This window comes from Eurypyga helias, unplaced genomic scaffold (genome assembly GCF_000690775.1).
Source record: "Eurypyga helias isolate BGI_N326 unplaced genomic scaffold, ASM69077v1 scaffold43068, whole genome shotgun sequence".
In the NCBI taxonomy this organism is placed as follows: Eukaryota; Metazoa; Chordata; class Aves; order Eurypygiformes; family Eurypygidae; genus Eurypyga; species Eurypyga helias.
This window is the reverse complement of record NW_010265802.1, coordinates 22024-38912: the sequence shown is the minus strand read 5'-3', so window position 1 is coordinate 38912 and position 16889 is coordinate 22024. Positions and strand designations below refer to the sequence as shown.

Sequence of the window (16889 nt, the reverse complement as noted above, 5' to 3'; positions counted from 1 at the left end):
GCTTCTTTCTTGCTTGAGAAATGGACAAACATTAGAAAGTGAGTATTTCAAAACAAGTAAGTATACTTTCTCCCTCTCCTAGGCTATTTCACAGAGACTCCAGAAGCAAAATCCTAACTTCAAAGAAAGCTTTCATAAGGAAGGAAAAAGTCTAGAACACTAGCTCAAAAAATAATGTGGAAAATGTCTATGAGGTAGAAAGTTTCACATTACCAGGTTGATGTTATTGGCTTCTATATGCTTTAGCACTAAGGCGGCGAGGAGTTGCATGTCCCATTCAACAGCAGGATTATCAGGAAGATCCCTGAAAATGAGAAGTGCAATAGTCATTTCACTGCTGAGAACTTTATAAAGACCATACTAGAAAAGAGAGATCCTCTTATCAGAAAATCAAGATAAATTTCTTTACCCTATAAACCCACTGAACCTTAAGAGCCTTATGAGCTTGTGTACTGGAGGGTTGAAAGGGGAACAGCACTTCCAGCACCCTCCTTATAGATTTGCCAAGGTCTCCCTTTCTTCTTACCGTTAAGGTAGACTTTCTGGCTTCTTTGCTTTAAGCGACATCTCTGCTGTTCAATTATTCTTGTTCTTTATTCATCCCAATCAATTTTTTTTCTCTCTCTTTATTTAAAACCCCTTTAAAAACACATTTTCCTGAAAGACTTTCCAGTCATAATCTACTGGTGAATTACACAGGAAAAGTAACGAGCAAACTCCTGCTTTCAGTTACACAGGAATAACTCATTAACCTCAACCACAGGACAACAGGGCCATAATTATATTGCATGGATTTGATAGTAATTCTTCATCTGTTTATTTTATGCTTTGCATACCAACTGGCTATGCAAAGCATACTGTGCCTGACTACTCTGCCTAGGTATTTCAGATTGCAGGCTCCTAGGGGCAGGGACCATGAGCCAAATGTAAAATAACATCAGGCAGCCAAGAGAATGATTCCATATTTACACAACGGAGAGCTGAATTTGACCCCTCAGTCATTAGGTTTGAATGATGCCAAGAAAACATTGCTTGCAAAGTTAAAAAGGTTATTAGTTACAATAGGATAACACACAGCTGCTGAAGACCAATAATGGTCTTTTTCTCAGGCCTTTTCGGTCCTCTGACAGTCTGGTAATTGCTGAGAGGTGGTTAGCAGAACAGTGACTACTCAGCCGTCTCACACAGACACTGGGTTTGGATCTGAATGGATCCAGCTGTTTGCTGCAGAGAGCAGGGGCACTGCTCCCCAATACTCTCTGCGCCTTGCTGACTCCCCAGACAGCAGAACGGTAACATCTGCATTAAAACAACTGGAAAATGTCTCCTTGGCATGTTCCAAAGGTAATGCTCAGCCTGGGTCTTCATGAAGGTCTTCTGGCCACAAATTTTCCCACTGCTGTTAAAGCAGCAGTAGTGGAAGGAAGAGCCTAGAGTACAAACTGACCATTAGCATTTTAGCTGTTGTGTTACATACTCCCGTTCAACACATTTCAACACAGGCCGAAATAATGTTCTGTTGTTGTTTGCCATTCCCTCCTGTACAGACAGCATCTTTGCCTGATCTATACAAGACATCTGAATTTCATCATAGAAAAGATTCTTTGGTACGTCGGGTGGCTGTCTCATTAACTTAACGAATCTGCATCTCATCTGCTCAAGACAAACACTTTCACATCTCGTGTTTGAAGAGGAAGTGGCACTGTTGACCCTGAAGGTACTGCAAGGCTCACCACGTCACAGCAAGCTTTAAACGGAGCACATTTTAAAAATGTGCTTCAACTAAAACATCCCAAGCAACATGCATATGGAGCAGAGACTAAGTGCAAGTCTCATGGTGCTTCAGTTGTTCGAACGGTACCTTTGAGGCTATGTCAAGGCTTAATCTGGTAATATTAAAGTAGTAAATTGGTCTAAAAGGGATTCTTCACTGGCCACTTGCAATGCAAATATCATTCCCCTTCTTGGACTGTGGAAGAAGCTGTGGAGGAAGTGAAGAGTCCCATTAAAACAGCAGGGGAGCTCCAACAGTGAGAGGTTAGGAAAAAAAAAGTGAGCTTGGAATTCATGATGTCCAGGAGACTTTGGTGTCATAGCCATTGCACTCAGCTTTATTGGGCTGTCTCCAAAAAGGCTGCTGGGTAGTGGAGCAGGTTTTAACTAGTTTAGACAGATAAAGATCACCCTAGTTCAATGGAAATGAACAGCTGGAGGCAACAGTTTAGAATCCCTGGAAACAAAACAATCTGAAGGCATGAGCAAATTAACTCCATGAATACTGAACTGATAAAGCAGGAATATTCTGCAAAATATCTATCCACTTACTGCTGCTCAGGGAGGGACCACTCCCAGTAAGGAGAATTCTTTCTTGCATAATATTTGTCAGGCCCCACAGACAGAGAAGCTGATTTTGCCAAACAAGACACACATGTACATAAGCACATTCATAGCTCATTAATAGCCATGAAGTGCCACTGAAGTATTCTTAGCTCATCCTGCAAACAGGAAAGGTGTCAACGACATGCCCAAAGTCACCCAGAGATGTAGCTTGCTCCAGGAAATTACTTTTTTTTTTTATTTTTCGGTAAGTTTGTATAATACTTTGTAAAGTTGAAAATGTACGCGTTACAAGTAGGGACCCCATGGAAAGCACAAGACCAATAACTTTCTGCTTGTGCTCTGGGTATCAATAACTGAGTCCAGGTAAGGATGAAAAGGTGATGAAGAAAACCAAGTTCATATACCCTGTAGAGCAGTGCATGCAAGATACACTCTTACCGGAGGTCTCCCCATGCCCTAGGAACTTTGTAGGTGTACAGCAACTTGGAAAACTGCTGTAGTTCACAAAATCATCTATTCAGTACAAAATATTTTTCCTAATATCATAAATCAGTCCTCACCAAACCTGAAAAGTCCACTGACTTGCTGCACTACCGAAATAAGTGGCATTCGCTGTGGACTTCAGGACTGTCAGAAACATCTGGCATTTAAATGGTTAACTCCATGCTGCCTTTCTGGCTAAGGCTGCTAATGCCTCTGAGCTCAAGGTCGAAGGGCTGAGATAAAGGACTATAAAGGAGTGAAAATTAGCACATTCCCTGGAGCAGACTGGAGCTTGTCCCAGGAGACAGGGTTCCCCACCGCTAGCCCTGTCCTCTGCCCCAGAGAGCTCCTTGTTGCTGCTGTCAGTCACTGGGACAGATGAAGATATATATCCTGCACTGGAGGCCTCCCAGGTCATGCTGCTGAGGGGCGCTGGTGCGAAGGCTACTGTCACTGCCTCACCTCCACCAAACTCTTAGGGCTGGAAGCGTTTATGGGCATTCCATGACTGACACTGAATGCAGGTGGCTACATGGATGCAGCCCCTGCTGACCAGGGAAAAATAGGGAGATGCATAGAAGAAGAAGAAAAAAGATTTTTTTAATGGAATAAGGCTCCAGGGATGTCGTTTTCCCAGCTCTTTTCAGTGAAAGCCATGCTGTGCACTGTACAGGGAATTTACAGCTGTGCCAAGGGATCTATAGACCAAAGAGAGAGAGAAATGGAGAATTATAGTGCTGCAGTTGCTGCAAGATGGAGCACTGTCTGCCTCTGCTTACTGATTGCAGCAGGACCGGTCATGGGAAACGTTGTTTTCTGAAAACAAAAACCTTTACCTTTCTATTTGTCCATCCACTGTTGGTAGTGAGAACTGGAGAGGATCCCTGATTTTCTCCTTCTCACCTCCTTGCTTTCCTCCTTCCCCTGCTGAGCAGACAGAGCAGACACTGGCATCTGCAGTTCCCTTTCCCAAGGTCTGCACAGGAAGAATATGGTGGATGTCCTGGATATCCTGGCTCAGGTACCAAAGAGCTACAAGGGGGTCACAGCAAATCACATTGCCATGTTAAACCAAAATTCCACCTTGTGCAGATCTTGCCCAGCAGTCCCACAGCTGGCTGAATGAAAGAAATGTTAAAATCACTGCCTCATGCCAGCTCCCCTCCAGGCCTCCTCCTCTTGCCTGCTGTGGGCTGTGGAGCTTATCTCCTCTTATGCCTCAGCCTTGGCCATTAGAACACTGTGCATCATGCCAGTAATGCTGTCCCTGCCAGTAGCCTGCACAGTTTTGTAGAGTTGTCTTTCTAGGAACATTTAAGCTCAAGATGGCTAGATTCCTATCATTTGTAAGGTTACTTTTGGCCAAGACAGAGATTTAAAAACCTTCACAGATATATACTGCCAAGTTACACCCTTCTTACATGATATACTGCTCAATCCCAGTCCAATTTTGTACTGCTCATCTTCCACAGTTCTTTCAGCAACAGCCAGTGCATTTACATGTACAATCTTCTTTCAAAGCCTTCCATGGAATTTATTTTGCTCATGAATTAAGCTCTCATGACTACTTAAAGGTTAAGTTAAACCAAACAGTTAGTCTATGTGATGTCCACATGGCTTAACAAACAGCAAATGGGCTGTTCTATACGGGACACTTGCAGTTAGAATAACCTTGACATCTGTCCCTCTTGAAATCTGTTGAGTGGGACAACCTCCAAGGCCCCTGGGTGCCCCATGAAGCAGAGTCTCATTCCCTAACAGTTACCGTGATGGGGACTGGCATGCACCCTCTCTGCTTTGACACGAAGCCTTCAGAGGTGGCAGTGGGGGAGCGGTGCGGCAATAGGGTTCCTTCTAGAAGGTGTTTAGGTCTCCACTAATACATTCTGAGATGCCAGAGTAAAATGTTCAAGGTACTAATGTGATTTTCCATTCCACTACACACCAAAAGGGTCAAGATGAAAGAGCTTTCCCATTCCTTATTGCCTTTTTATCCTGCAGCATGACCTTAATCAATCCAAGGCAAGGGACCAGGAAACATTTTTGCATAATTTCTCCTCCTGATCCCTCCTCTCCCGAGTGAATGACTTTACATTAAAGCAGCACAAAGGTCAGTAGATTGATGGCGGATTACATAGGAAACAGGTGAACTGCTGTGCTCTGGGTTCCCAGATGAGAACAATGACCGCAATGTGTTTGTTGGAACAAAGGATGCCCTTTGTATAAAGTTAACTGTATGAAATGAACATCTGGGCAATTGAAACTGGATCAAAAAGCAAAAGAACCCACAGAACAAAATGACGTGAGTGCACAATTAGTGAAAAAGCCATGTGATGACTACAGGCAATCAGTGACCTTTATATCATAGCATCAAAGTAATTGAACAAACTGTGTAAACAGAAATTATTTCATGCTCTCTAAAGTAGAGCAGAGAATTTTTATTTTTGAGATTATGCTGATAAGTGAAGACAGGCTAGCCCTAGATCTTGAAGCAGAGCCTCTAAATCCTTACATTAATAACTATTTATAAATTTCTCTTCCTATAATGGCCAGTTACAGGAGGGAAATATTGCTGTTAGGCTGCATGTACGTCTCTGATTCCATTGAAAAAAGCCCTCTTAGACAAATGATCAGCATCTTGCAACATCATGTTGCACACAGAACAGATGCTGTGTGCTTATTGGAATGGAACAATCAACAGTTTAGGAGAGAACTTGACTAAAGCAGGATGCTAACTGTCAAATGAAAAGCCACCTACGAGAGAGAAGCTCAAGCTGAAATTTTTACAGCAGCAGCTTCCTCCCTCTCCTCATAGTAAAGTAACCCAAATTATTCTGAGATTTGTATTTTAAGATTGGAAATAAGAAGCTTAGGTTTTGGTGTAAGTAAAGGCTAAAGGAAGTGGTGAAAATGACAGCAACTTGAATATTAAAAATAAAATGCACTTCAAATATTTCACAAAAGAAAAAAAGCAGAATGGACATAATCCTTTTCTCCCATCCTTCTGTCATGTGTAAGTTTGGACTTACGTTCTACAAATGTCAAAGGAAAATTGAGTATGTTTAGATGCCAGGTAAGTGCTGACATCACTAATGTGGCCGTACCAGGCAGAAGTCACGCGTAAAGGGAAAGGAGGCAAAGACGGAGAGCACTCTCTGTACAGCTTGCTCAGAACTCCAGGAAAGCTGTGCATGCCTCTCCACTGAGCTATGGAAAAGCACCGTGCACCTCTGTCAGATAATATTCCAAGTACCTCCATAACTCCCTAAAGGTAAATGGTAATAACATCTCCAGGGAGCAAACTTTTTGACTTGGGCATGATCATGTGTTTCTGTTGGAGAAATAAGCATCCTTTGGGTTGAAATTCAAAGGAATTATTACAGAACACAGGACTGCTTGTTTGCAAAGACCTATCCAAATGTCCCTGTACTCATTTATTTTTTTAAATGAATTATTGATGATTTCTCAGCAGAGTTTAATGCCTATTCACAGAGATGACACAATTGCTTATCATAATTTGAAATCTGGTATTCATTTGACGTCTGTGCCTTTGCGTCTTGTTGATAAATTACAGCACAAAGCTCTGTAGGAACAAGTTCATATTCAATGTCTTCAAACAAAAACAATCGATGGTGCCTTTCAAGAACAGAATTGCACAGAAACTACGGTGGTTAAAGCTAGTTTTAAAAAGCAACTTCTACAAACTAGTTTGGAGAGGGCATCAGGCCCTGCTATGTAAGCCAGGAAACAAAACTCAGCTCAACTCGTTCCGAGTTCATCGCTGATTTAATCACACCTTTCCTATCTTCCGCTCTTCACGCCTGTGAAATGGCAATAATTGTATGTTCACACCTAAGTAAAGAAGTTTGAGATCCTTCTAAGAAAAGTGTTATGTCTATTCTTTGGTTTCTAGAATGAAATCTAAACCACATGTCTTGGCAATCCTGGGTACTGGGAACCCCCCAAATCCGTCCTTTAACTCCCTGCACTGTCTTCCCACTGTCTTCTCAAGCAGTTCGGACTTCCTTAAGGACTGGTGTCAAACAGTGAATGGACTCCCAAATCGAGTATCATCACAAACCGCTTTGCTTTCAGCTGCAAATACCAGGAATACTCCTCGGAACCCATCCTTTCATAGCAGAAACACAGCAATATTTAAAGTTTAAAATTCCCTAGACTCTCCAGAGCACATAAGAAAGCAGAGACATCTGGGCCAAATGTTAGCCGAACAATGGAGCCCCTGTTTGCCAAACCACATGACAGAGGTTTGGGTGTGTCACCTACTGGGCACCTTGCTTTGGTCACACAGTGGCAAGGTGTCACCACGCAAGACTGCTGCAAGGAACATGATTTCTAGAGGGTCACACTGGTGAAGAACAAGATTTCTGGCACATGTCTACAACTTCTTGTCCGATCCTTGGTCCCACACAGCAAATCACGCCGGTGGCTGGCATGCACTTAGTACGCAGCACTGCCCCAAGGCTGTGCTGCAAACGTAGGACCTGCAAGAGCAGAAACAAGACCTGGGAGCCTCACGCGCAAGTGTCCCACTCCACGTGTGACACTCATTACCGTGCTGCCGGAGCATGGTCAGGAGCTAGTGTGAAGAACACAGAACCTGTGTAGTCATCATCACTGACTGACTAGCCACACAAGGCAATGAACACCAATGCTTTGGTGTCATGGACAGCTTCCAACTCAGCTGCCAGAGGAAGGAGGGTTCACTCTAGTTCATGCACTCACACCTACGCTGAGAAGCCCTAACTTCAGTTTAAGCAGATGTCTGCAGTGGGTTGTTTGCAAGCACCACGCTTTGCCATGGCATGTATCAGGATCCCTGGCAGGACTGGCAGTCATGAAACGATTAAGTTAAAGTCCCTAAAGAGAATTCTTTAAAAAATACAGCACTTCCTCCCGCTTTCCTTTCCCCCTTGAGTTGGGTGCTGTGTTTCATGCCACGTTCCCAACTTCATTCATGTCTGACTTGCATTCATTTTGCACATCCATGACATGACAAGTCAAGGCCAGTTACAGCCCCTTTATCCCTGACAGCCGCTACATGACCAGAATATACCATGTGCCCATGGACTGAGTGGGGCCCACAGCTCCCACACGAGCGACACGTTTTCAGCCAGGCACCATTTAGCCTGTTTCCAGCACAACCAGCAGTTTCCAGCACTAGAGACTGTCAGTAGTAACTTGCCAAGTGCTGGGCAAGAAGCCCCCCTTTTATTTTACAGAAGCTGGACTTCTGTGTGATCTGTTGGGGGCCGTTAACAGAGTTCACTGAAAACATCAGTCAGAGGCCAGACTGAGTCTCATGAGACTTGGGGCTGCCATCCTGAATTGTGAGTCAGCAGTTCCTCCTCCGGCCCACTGAAATGTGGTTTGGGCAGCAGACAATAGCGCAGTGTGAAATGAAGTCAATTCCACTCTCATCTCGGAGAGGTATGCAGAAAAGGAGACCGCTGAAGCCCCTAACCTAGTTCAGGAAAACAGGAATTCACCAGCCTTTTTCTTAGTATCTGCTGGCAAAGTGCCTTCCTGGTATTTGTCCCAAATGACTGACAAATAACAGACCTATGAGCAACATCTGGCAAGCTCATCTGCAGACTAATAAGAGACACAACTTCAAATACGCACATCTGCTCTAGAGCACAATTGCTGGGCAAAGGTATATATGTAGCAGCACTTTGGTTCAACAGCTTCCTAAGGCCAAGAAGTGTGATGGAAATGCTCAGTGGAAAGCTCGAACAGCACACATGGACTACAGCAGTTGGTGGCCTTTGGGAATTTTGCTCCATATTCACAGTCTGCTCTTGTCTATCTCAGCTGCCAGAGGAGGAATAAACTGGCTCAAAACCAAAAAAGGTGGACCCGCCTCTGCTAATATCTAGCTTCTCCTTGGGCTCACTTACCACTTCAGCACGTTTCTGGCCACTCTGATATTTCTGGGTATAATAGGGGAAGAACACAGACCACATTTCTCCAAAAGCACCAACTGCACTCTAAGAAATGAGCATCATCAGGCCTATATGAAATGATCGGGCAGTTCCCAAGAATAGCTCCTAGCAGTGCTCACTTCCTCATTATTATTATTGGCTTTGCCATACTGCCTAGGAATTTGCCTGGGGCCTGACAGTCTAAGTTGTCCTGAGTGAAAGCAAAAAGCCCAGCAATCCCTCTACCAAAACTTAGGTTTTAAAACTGAAATACAAATCACCAGCAAAACCAGGACTCTGAGGAGCAGACCACAGGACTTCACTCTTCCCTTACTCATTTCTTTTGTTGTGTAAAATGCTTTGAAAGAAACAACAGCAGAGCAGAGTTTGGGATGCGGTACATAAACATCAAGAAGACATGTCCAACTGGCATGAGTCCTGGCACCACTGGGTCAAGGACAGACTTCCAGTTTCAAACTGCTGGGCAGGAGGTCTCACTCTCCTGGCAGAAGAGGAGTAAGTGGACAGGTGGAAGGGGAATGCGGTATGTTCTTTCTAGCTAGGTTTTTACTACACTACTGGCACATGAAGTTCTCAACATGCCCAGGACTCCACAGAGGAAAAGGTACAAGCCCAAGGGGAAGGAACAGAAAGTTTCTCATAGCAACCAGCAAAATCCTTCAGAGTTGAATGACTAAAATACCACAACATGTATATGCCAAATCAACCTAGCACCACTTCATCACCACCTCAATATTAAACGTGTTTGCTCTTGGAATGATAAATACACCATACTGCATAGGCAAAACCCTGCAGTTCTGATTCTGGCCAAGGTAAGTCATATAGAATTTTGCTACTGACCTAATGTCACAGGCCAGACCCTGAATGAGAAGGAGTGCCAAAAGCATAGTTGCTCCTACCCAAGAGATAGCCTGTGGTCCAGTCCACATAACAAACCGCAGCCAGAGACCTCAGTTGAAAGTTTGTGGCCAAATCAATCCCTCAGCCATTTCAGTTAATCATCTAGGAAGAGAAAGCACAAGATAGTCACTTCATGGACATTTATTTCTCATGCCAATTTATGTAAATGCAGATGCAACTTCAGCAGAGATCTCAAGAGGATGATGGCCTGATTCCAAATGCAGCTTCCCACGTTGCAACATTCCAGCTTCCCTGTACCAGTTCCATCCAAAAAGATGTTTCCTGCCTCCTCAGCCTCCCACAAACAACCGTCTCCTGCAATCCATTTGATCTATGCAGTGATATGGGAGCTGTATTTCCTGAAGTCATGGTGTGCCCACCTGTTGCAACACTGAGGTTCTGATGCCCCGAGTTCTCTAGCTGGGTGCAAATTTTATTACTTCCATCAAGTGACTTCTGTAAGACAGCTTGTACCAAGAAGTTAAACACCTATCTGAACTGTGAGCTTGATCCCACAAACTTTACTGACATGCAAAATTTCTACTGATGCAAACGATCCTCTTGCAGGCACTGTCTTGCCAGCCCCATTTGTGTAAATGCCCCAATTACATGATTACATGAGCAAGCTGTAGGCCAGGCTCTCTCCCTGCAGCCGGTGAAAACCCACACCGGCTTCCACAGCAGCCCAGCTGGGAACTATGCTTGGAACTCAATTTGCAACAGCTAAGCAGGACCCGGCAACAACGAACAAAACGAGTAAAACGCAACGACCTTTATCGTTTAGCTGTCCTCTGCTCCGTGCTCTGACTTAATGCCAGCGTTATGCAATGGTTTGCTATAGCAACGGCTGGGGTGATCGGCAGTAACCCCGCCGCTGCCTGCTCTGCCGTGGGCAGTGATGCAGCCGCTGAACTTTGGCCCACTAGCGAGCCTCCCACTCGGCAGTGCGGCCTGTTTACACGACTCACATGACGGGCGAGAGGGAGGCTCCTGGCAGCAGCCAGCATCCAGACGGATTTCTAGGACCAGGCCAAGACTGCCAAAGGCTGGAAATGATTAACTCCCGCGAGCAGGGGTTTCATGCTCCAGCCACCGCCTGCAATGGCCCCAGAGAAAGGCCACGGCACAGTGTCAGTGATGCTTTGCCCTCCTGATGCCACTCCAGGACACCCACCGGGATTAACACATTCAGCAAGGGGGAGGTTTAAGGAAATCAATAAGCTTTAAGGAAAGGAACAGTATCCTTTTTGCCTTAATGAGTGGCAGATGAGTGAGGATAATGAACTGGAGCTGGGAACATAATACCCTCATCAAGTGCTGCATGCTGTGAATTGCAGGTACCTGGGTTACGTGGGAGTGCGTGAAACTCCTCCAGTGGCACAGAACTGTACTGGTGCAGTGTCCCAGTCCTGGGCTCTGGAGTCCCTCACAAGAACTGGGGGTACAGGGAGTTAAGCTTTTAAGCTCTGCTCTACAGGTGCCTTGCTAAAATGGTTAAGCTTTCAGCACAATACCGTACAAAAAAGCCTCGGATTGCCAACCTGCAGCCATGGTTGAGCAGGACTACTACTACTTCAGCACTTTTGCAGCATTTATTTCCACACATTAACAGATGTTCATTAAGTAACCCCCTCTGTGAGGCTGGTATGGGGAAGTAAGCAAGTAATAACCTCCACATTTTATAATGAGAGAATTAAGAGCCCTAGAGAGCCCAAGGCAAAGAGCTGAGTCAGGGGCAGAGCCTGGAACAGAGCATGTGAGAGCAGGGCCGCAGCCCAGCGCTGCATCACCCACACTCACTCCAGGAATACGTTTTATTGCCTGGGGCAAATGATGATCCATTTTTCAACAGGCCTCTTAGAGGTGCTTTGCAGAACCCTCATATATTCCCAGGTGCTTGCACTGAGCAGAAAACACAGTTGCAAATTATCCACCCTTACACCAACATCATAGAAGCTGCTTCAAAGTATCCCCCAAAACTTGTTGATGGCCAAAGTGTCAGCCTCTGCATCACCTAATTGTGCTCTGGGCTGCATGGGTAGGACACAGCCCTGATTTCTATTCATATTCTTGGCTGCTTTTCCTTACGTACTTGTTACTTACGAGTAGTCTACATAAATTCATGTCTTGCCCTAAAATATTGCATTCTCCAGGAAAATCTTGTTATTCCCAGTAAGAGGTCCTGTGGATTTCTTTTCTTTGCTATGATGACAAGTTCATTGTAACAAGAGGGGACCCTGCAGTTACAGCACTGAAAAGCAGGTGCCTTGATATCACAGCTCCCTTTGACAGCTTCATCCACAGTTATACCTACATTCAAAGAGAAATGTTTCATAAAACACACTGAAAGGAAATTTATCAGGTCTGGCTAAAAATCTAAGCACTGAAAATTTCGAATGGAATCAGTGACTCAGTCTCATTTTTGTAGAAACAGGATCACTGCAATAAACTGTTCTCTGCCCCTTCCTGGTACGACCAGCTGAATTCTCTGATACTCGTGTCTGAGTTTTCCATGCAGCATTCCCATCCAAGCCTCAATCTATTAGCACAAATTCTGCAAACCCCTTACCTCTCTTCCCCACGGATCAAACCTGTCTGCCAATGCTTTATCTTGCAATATTACACAATGTCTTTTCCAAGACAAATGATAAACCAGGCTTGGCAGGCCATTGTGTGGCTACTTACAAGAGAAAGAGAAATGCTGAGCATTTGGCTAATGAAACAGAAATACAGGAAGAAAATATTTATAACAATGCTACTGTTTAAATAAGCAAGACCATAATGTATTACAGATGTGACCCTTCCTTCCAAAACGAAGGGTTTAAATCCTGCTGATGCTATGTAATGGCATGAAATAGAATGCACTTCATGAAGAAAAGATCCAACTTAAATTGTGAATTCCCCCCTTTTATCCCCTGCCATTTTGTACTCCAAATTGAGCACAAATTTTGCTTCTTTCAAGCCTTGTTTGCCAGACTTTTCAGTGCTCAGATGATTTAAAAACTGATTTACAGGAAAACGTTCATCCTTCATCTGAAAACAGACTGAACACACACAATGAAATTCAATTAAGTATTAACTATTAAAGAAGAGAAAACAGCACATAACCAAGATTTGTTAAGCTTACAGCCACAAACACAATAAAGAATGCAGAACGGATGTGCATGGAGGGCAGGCTAGGTAATGAATTATTTCAGTGCAAACAGTAATTGCAGAGAAATAGACTGCAACACTGAAATGAGAAAGTATTGAAATCGCTGCACAAGGAGTATGCAGGTACGATGAAATAGTTAATACGTGACTTGTTAGAAGAGGTGGCATGACTTGGCATGGAACTGTACTCAAAACTGTTTTCATTTAATGCTTCAGGTGGTACAGAAGGATCAGATGACAAAATATTCATCCCAAATCCCATTTCACTTTCTAAAAGGTATTTCAGTTTCCTGCACTGCAGTAGAAGTACTTTTTTCCTTTCAAGCAAGACTGATTGAAGCAGCGACAGGAGGCAAAAGATGCCCAACGATGTCCAGCAAAGCATGCATTTCCCTTGTTTCTGACCTCTTGTGCAATAAAACAGACATTTTGGGTCATAAAACACCATCCACATTTGCAAAATCTAGTGTACATTAGGAAAAAAGTGAATGTGTGATGAAAACATACACTTCCTATTTGCTTAATCAAGTTCTGTTTTCTCCTTTTAAAAAGTTGGTGTTGCATCATCAGAACAGCTACATTTCTTACAGAACAAACGATCTAAAGTGCTCAGAATCGGCTCTGGTATTTCCACCAAGAGCAACAGTAAAACTCCACGAGCAAACTAGTAAATCTCATCCCACTACTTTGACATATTGACTATCTTTTACACCGTTTTCCTCATTATAATGAAAATACCTCTATTTTTTTTAATAATTTGTCAGCATTACTTATCTCCTACCAGAGCATCTTGTTCTATTCATAGTCATATGCTGGGAATCCTGGATTGCTGGTGGTTGGTGGTGGTGGGTTGGGTTCTCTTAAACAAACCTTCTATCTGGTGGTGGGGTTATGCTTAAAGTACGCCCAACCTAGCAACTGTCCCTTTAAGGCACTTTTTAATAGTTTGCTCTAATCTTAAGTACCGCACCCACCAACTTCTAACTCAAGTTTACACTGGAACGGAAAAACTTTGTAATTTCATGTACATTGATTGAACTAAGGCCAAGGGGAATAAAACCATTTAGCTTTCACGTGAACTCAAAAGAAGAAAGACTTCTTTGGCAATATAATTACAGAGCACAGATCTTCTAAGAGGAAATGAGCTACAGGGATTTATATGATTAGACTTTTTATCCCCTTTCCCTTTTAATGATAGCTAAGGCTCTCCTTCACTCACTCATTCCAGTCTAACAGCATATCATATGGAATTCTTAGCGGGCAGGATCTGGGACTGTACAGAGAGATGTTTCAATGGGACGCTGTGATGGGGTGGGTTGTGGCAGGCAACACTCAAGGGCAGTGACTAGTTTACTTAGTTGTCTTAGGAACATTGTGGTTGACCCGGGTTGACCAGACCGGTGTGACTTAATCATCAGAAGCAGACGGAAAGAATTGCAACAAGTGGCAGAGCTAATTAACGTAGGTTCCTTCCTTCTCAAACCTGTGTCTCACGTTCGCAACCTTTGGTCTGCCTAAGCACTCACACAGTTCTGCCTGTGCGGACACCTGTGACAACCAAGTAACTTAAGCCATTTGCCACGTACTATGTACTGTGGATGATCTGTGTGTATCTATTACCTACGCACTCCCCATGGTTCACAAGGAGCAGTCAGGTTATAAACACCTATTTACACTCTGTCAATACTCCAGCATCTCTACTGACAGGCTGTTAGCTACAAAGTACCATGCAAAGCGTGTGTTTTACCTATTAAAGTGTGTTCAAACCCCTTTACCTTAAAGCCTGTCTTTCTCTCTCTCTGTACAATGCAGCAGCTGTGGAGATCATCTGAGACACTGAAACAACTGGTCCCCTGATGTAATCCTAAGAGAGCTGGAGGAAGATCATTTTCAGCAAGAACCTTGACAGCAGAATCTGCTTCTGTTTAAGCCTGACTTGCTGTCCTAGGAGAAGCAGTGTGACAGAATGTTATGCAGAAGGTTTGTATTTACATGCGTGGCTGTCAGTCCTAGATGTTGCTCCTTGTCATTACAATAATGACACCGAATGCTCAGTGGGGATGTTTTCTAAACTGAAATAAATAGAAATAATACAGACTGGAGTTTACTGCACTGTCACACTACATGAATAAAACACACCGATGGATACTCTTGGCTAGTGTTCAACAGGGATTTGATCATTGCTATTGCTATGCAAACTGCATTTTAAATGGTGTGCTAGCAGTTTAAAAATCCCATTTCTGTCGACTTTTTTCTACTGTTGTTACCAGTAACTCCTAGGATTCCTTAAATAGAAAGAGTTGCATATTTACCTCTGTCACACAACACAAAGGAAGAAAAAGAAACATTTTAGACAATAGATATGGACAGCTGTTAAGCTGTAACGCTGGATCTAAGGGACAAACATTATATAAAAATTACTCAACATACTTTTACAAGTCAACTTCAGATAATTTACATTTCTTGTATACATTTCTCCAACACCAGACCATCCTTTTTTGATGCTGTCTGATGAACTGCTTCAGTAAAACGGACTCCTGGACCTTCATTTGGTTTTGCAGTTTATATATCCTTTAGAGGATGTCACAAAATGACTGCCAAACTTCTCAACACGGTCACTTCCTTTCTCATCCCAAACAGACAAAGGTTGTTTCAGTTCACTGCTAAGGCACTGAAGCATGTACAGGTCTCATCTGATTACGGAGAGCCTGTAACGCCCCGGGGCAGCCAGGACTGTCAACACAGCTAGCTGTCCCAGTGTGCTAAAACAAATGTCCTGCTGGGCAATCTCTGAGTCAAAATGGAAAAATATCTTCTGAAATGGATTAGGGGTAAGGACAAGGACTGTAAACAGGCCAGGCAGCCAGGAAAGTTTATAAGGTATTGTTAAAGGAGTTTCTATTGAGCTGTTACAAAGTACCTTGACCCTGGTGCTGTTTTCCAAGTATTAAGTATTTTATTTCTCTTGTCACCTGTTGCTAACAGAATGTATCTAAAACCCCATTGTCTGTGCCTGTCTTGCTTTAGACACACAAGACCACACAGAATATGTAAAAAGCTCACCAGGAAGCGAGGTGCAGAGATCTGGACACTAATGGCATAGTCAGCTCTTGCAAGAAATGCAGTCTTGCTGCAACAGCACAGAGCAGCTCTCACCCTCATCCACCCAGCCGAGAGCACCAATGGGCCCAGGGCTGTGCAGATGCAGCAGTACGGCTCTGGGCACCCTCATGGGTTAGCCCTGCATGGCCGTACCCCTGCACAGCAATGCACATACCCCTCCTCATCTCAGGGAGGACAATCCTTCCGGAATTTCTTGCCATCTCTGCTGAATAAGAGATAACAGAGAACGGTTTAATCAAACGGTGCCACTCCCTCCAATCTTTCACTGAAAGACTGCCAAGTCTTCTCTGATATGTGACCCAGCAGCCACCTTGGCCTCCCTTTGACATAGAGGAGACACTATGTATGCAGTTGTACAGGGATAACGTGAACTGGAGAGGACGGAAGATCCTGCAGTCAATGGCAGAACTGCTGTTCCTTTCTGGAGCTCAGCTCAGGGACTTGTCCCACCTGACACATTCTGTAGCAGAAGCAAACTGCAGCAATCCTGTCTCCCAGTCTTCGTAACTGTTGAACAAGACTATGTCCTGAATTTAAATCCTGAGGGTTAAACATTCCCAAATAAATTACTGTTGAAGCAGATGACTTCAAGGCCAAAGTAGTCTGGGCTACGTGTTTTAAACATCAAGTTCTGCAGGTTTACTCCTCTATCTCTTTTTTTTTTAATTAATTGATTTTCTGGTCATCTGCGGCTTAGAAAATGATTGGTTCAGTAGACATCTACTCCCACATCTGGGCTTTCTTTAAACAAAGTCACAAAAATGATGAATCTTCTCCTACCTAATAATTTTTGCTTCGTATGGCCGTGCTTTTGGTGTTCTAATTGTAACTAGAGGCTCACACACATCTCAGCTTGTACTGGATAAGCCAAAAAAACATTTTAAGTTGAAGGCTTGCCCAGACATCTAATACTTTATCACAAAAATC

General features: G+C 43.7%; 1 protein-coding gene across 1 annotated transcript in view; it reads right to left on the bottom strand.

Annotated features, from left to right (window-relative positions):
- The window catches only part of PIGL (phosphatidylinositol glycan anchor biosynthesis, class L), a gene marked incomplete at its 5' end in the record, with an annotated part of 55675 nt that overhangs the window by 21229 nt on the left and 17557 nt on the right, over positions 1–16889 (bottom strand). Inside the window, one exon of the mRNA XM_010156864.1 lies at positions 214–304. Coding sequence (XP_010155166.1) covers positions 214–304 — 91 coding nt within the window. The remainder of the gene's footprint in view (positions 1–213; positions 305–16889) is intronic.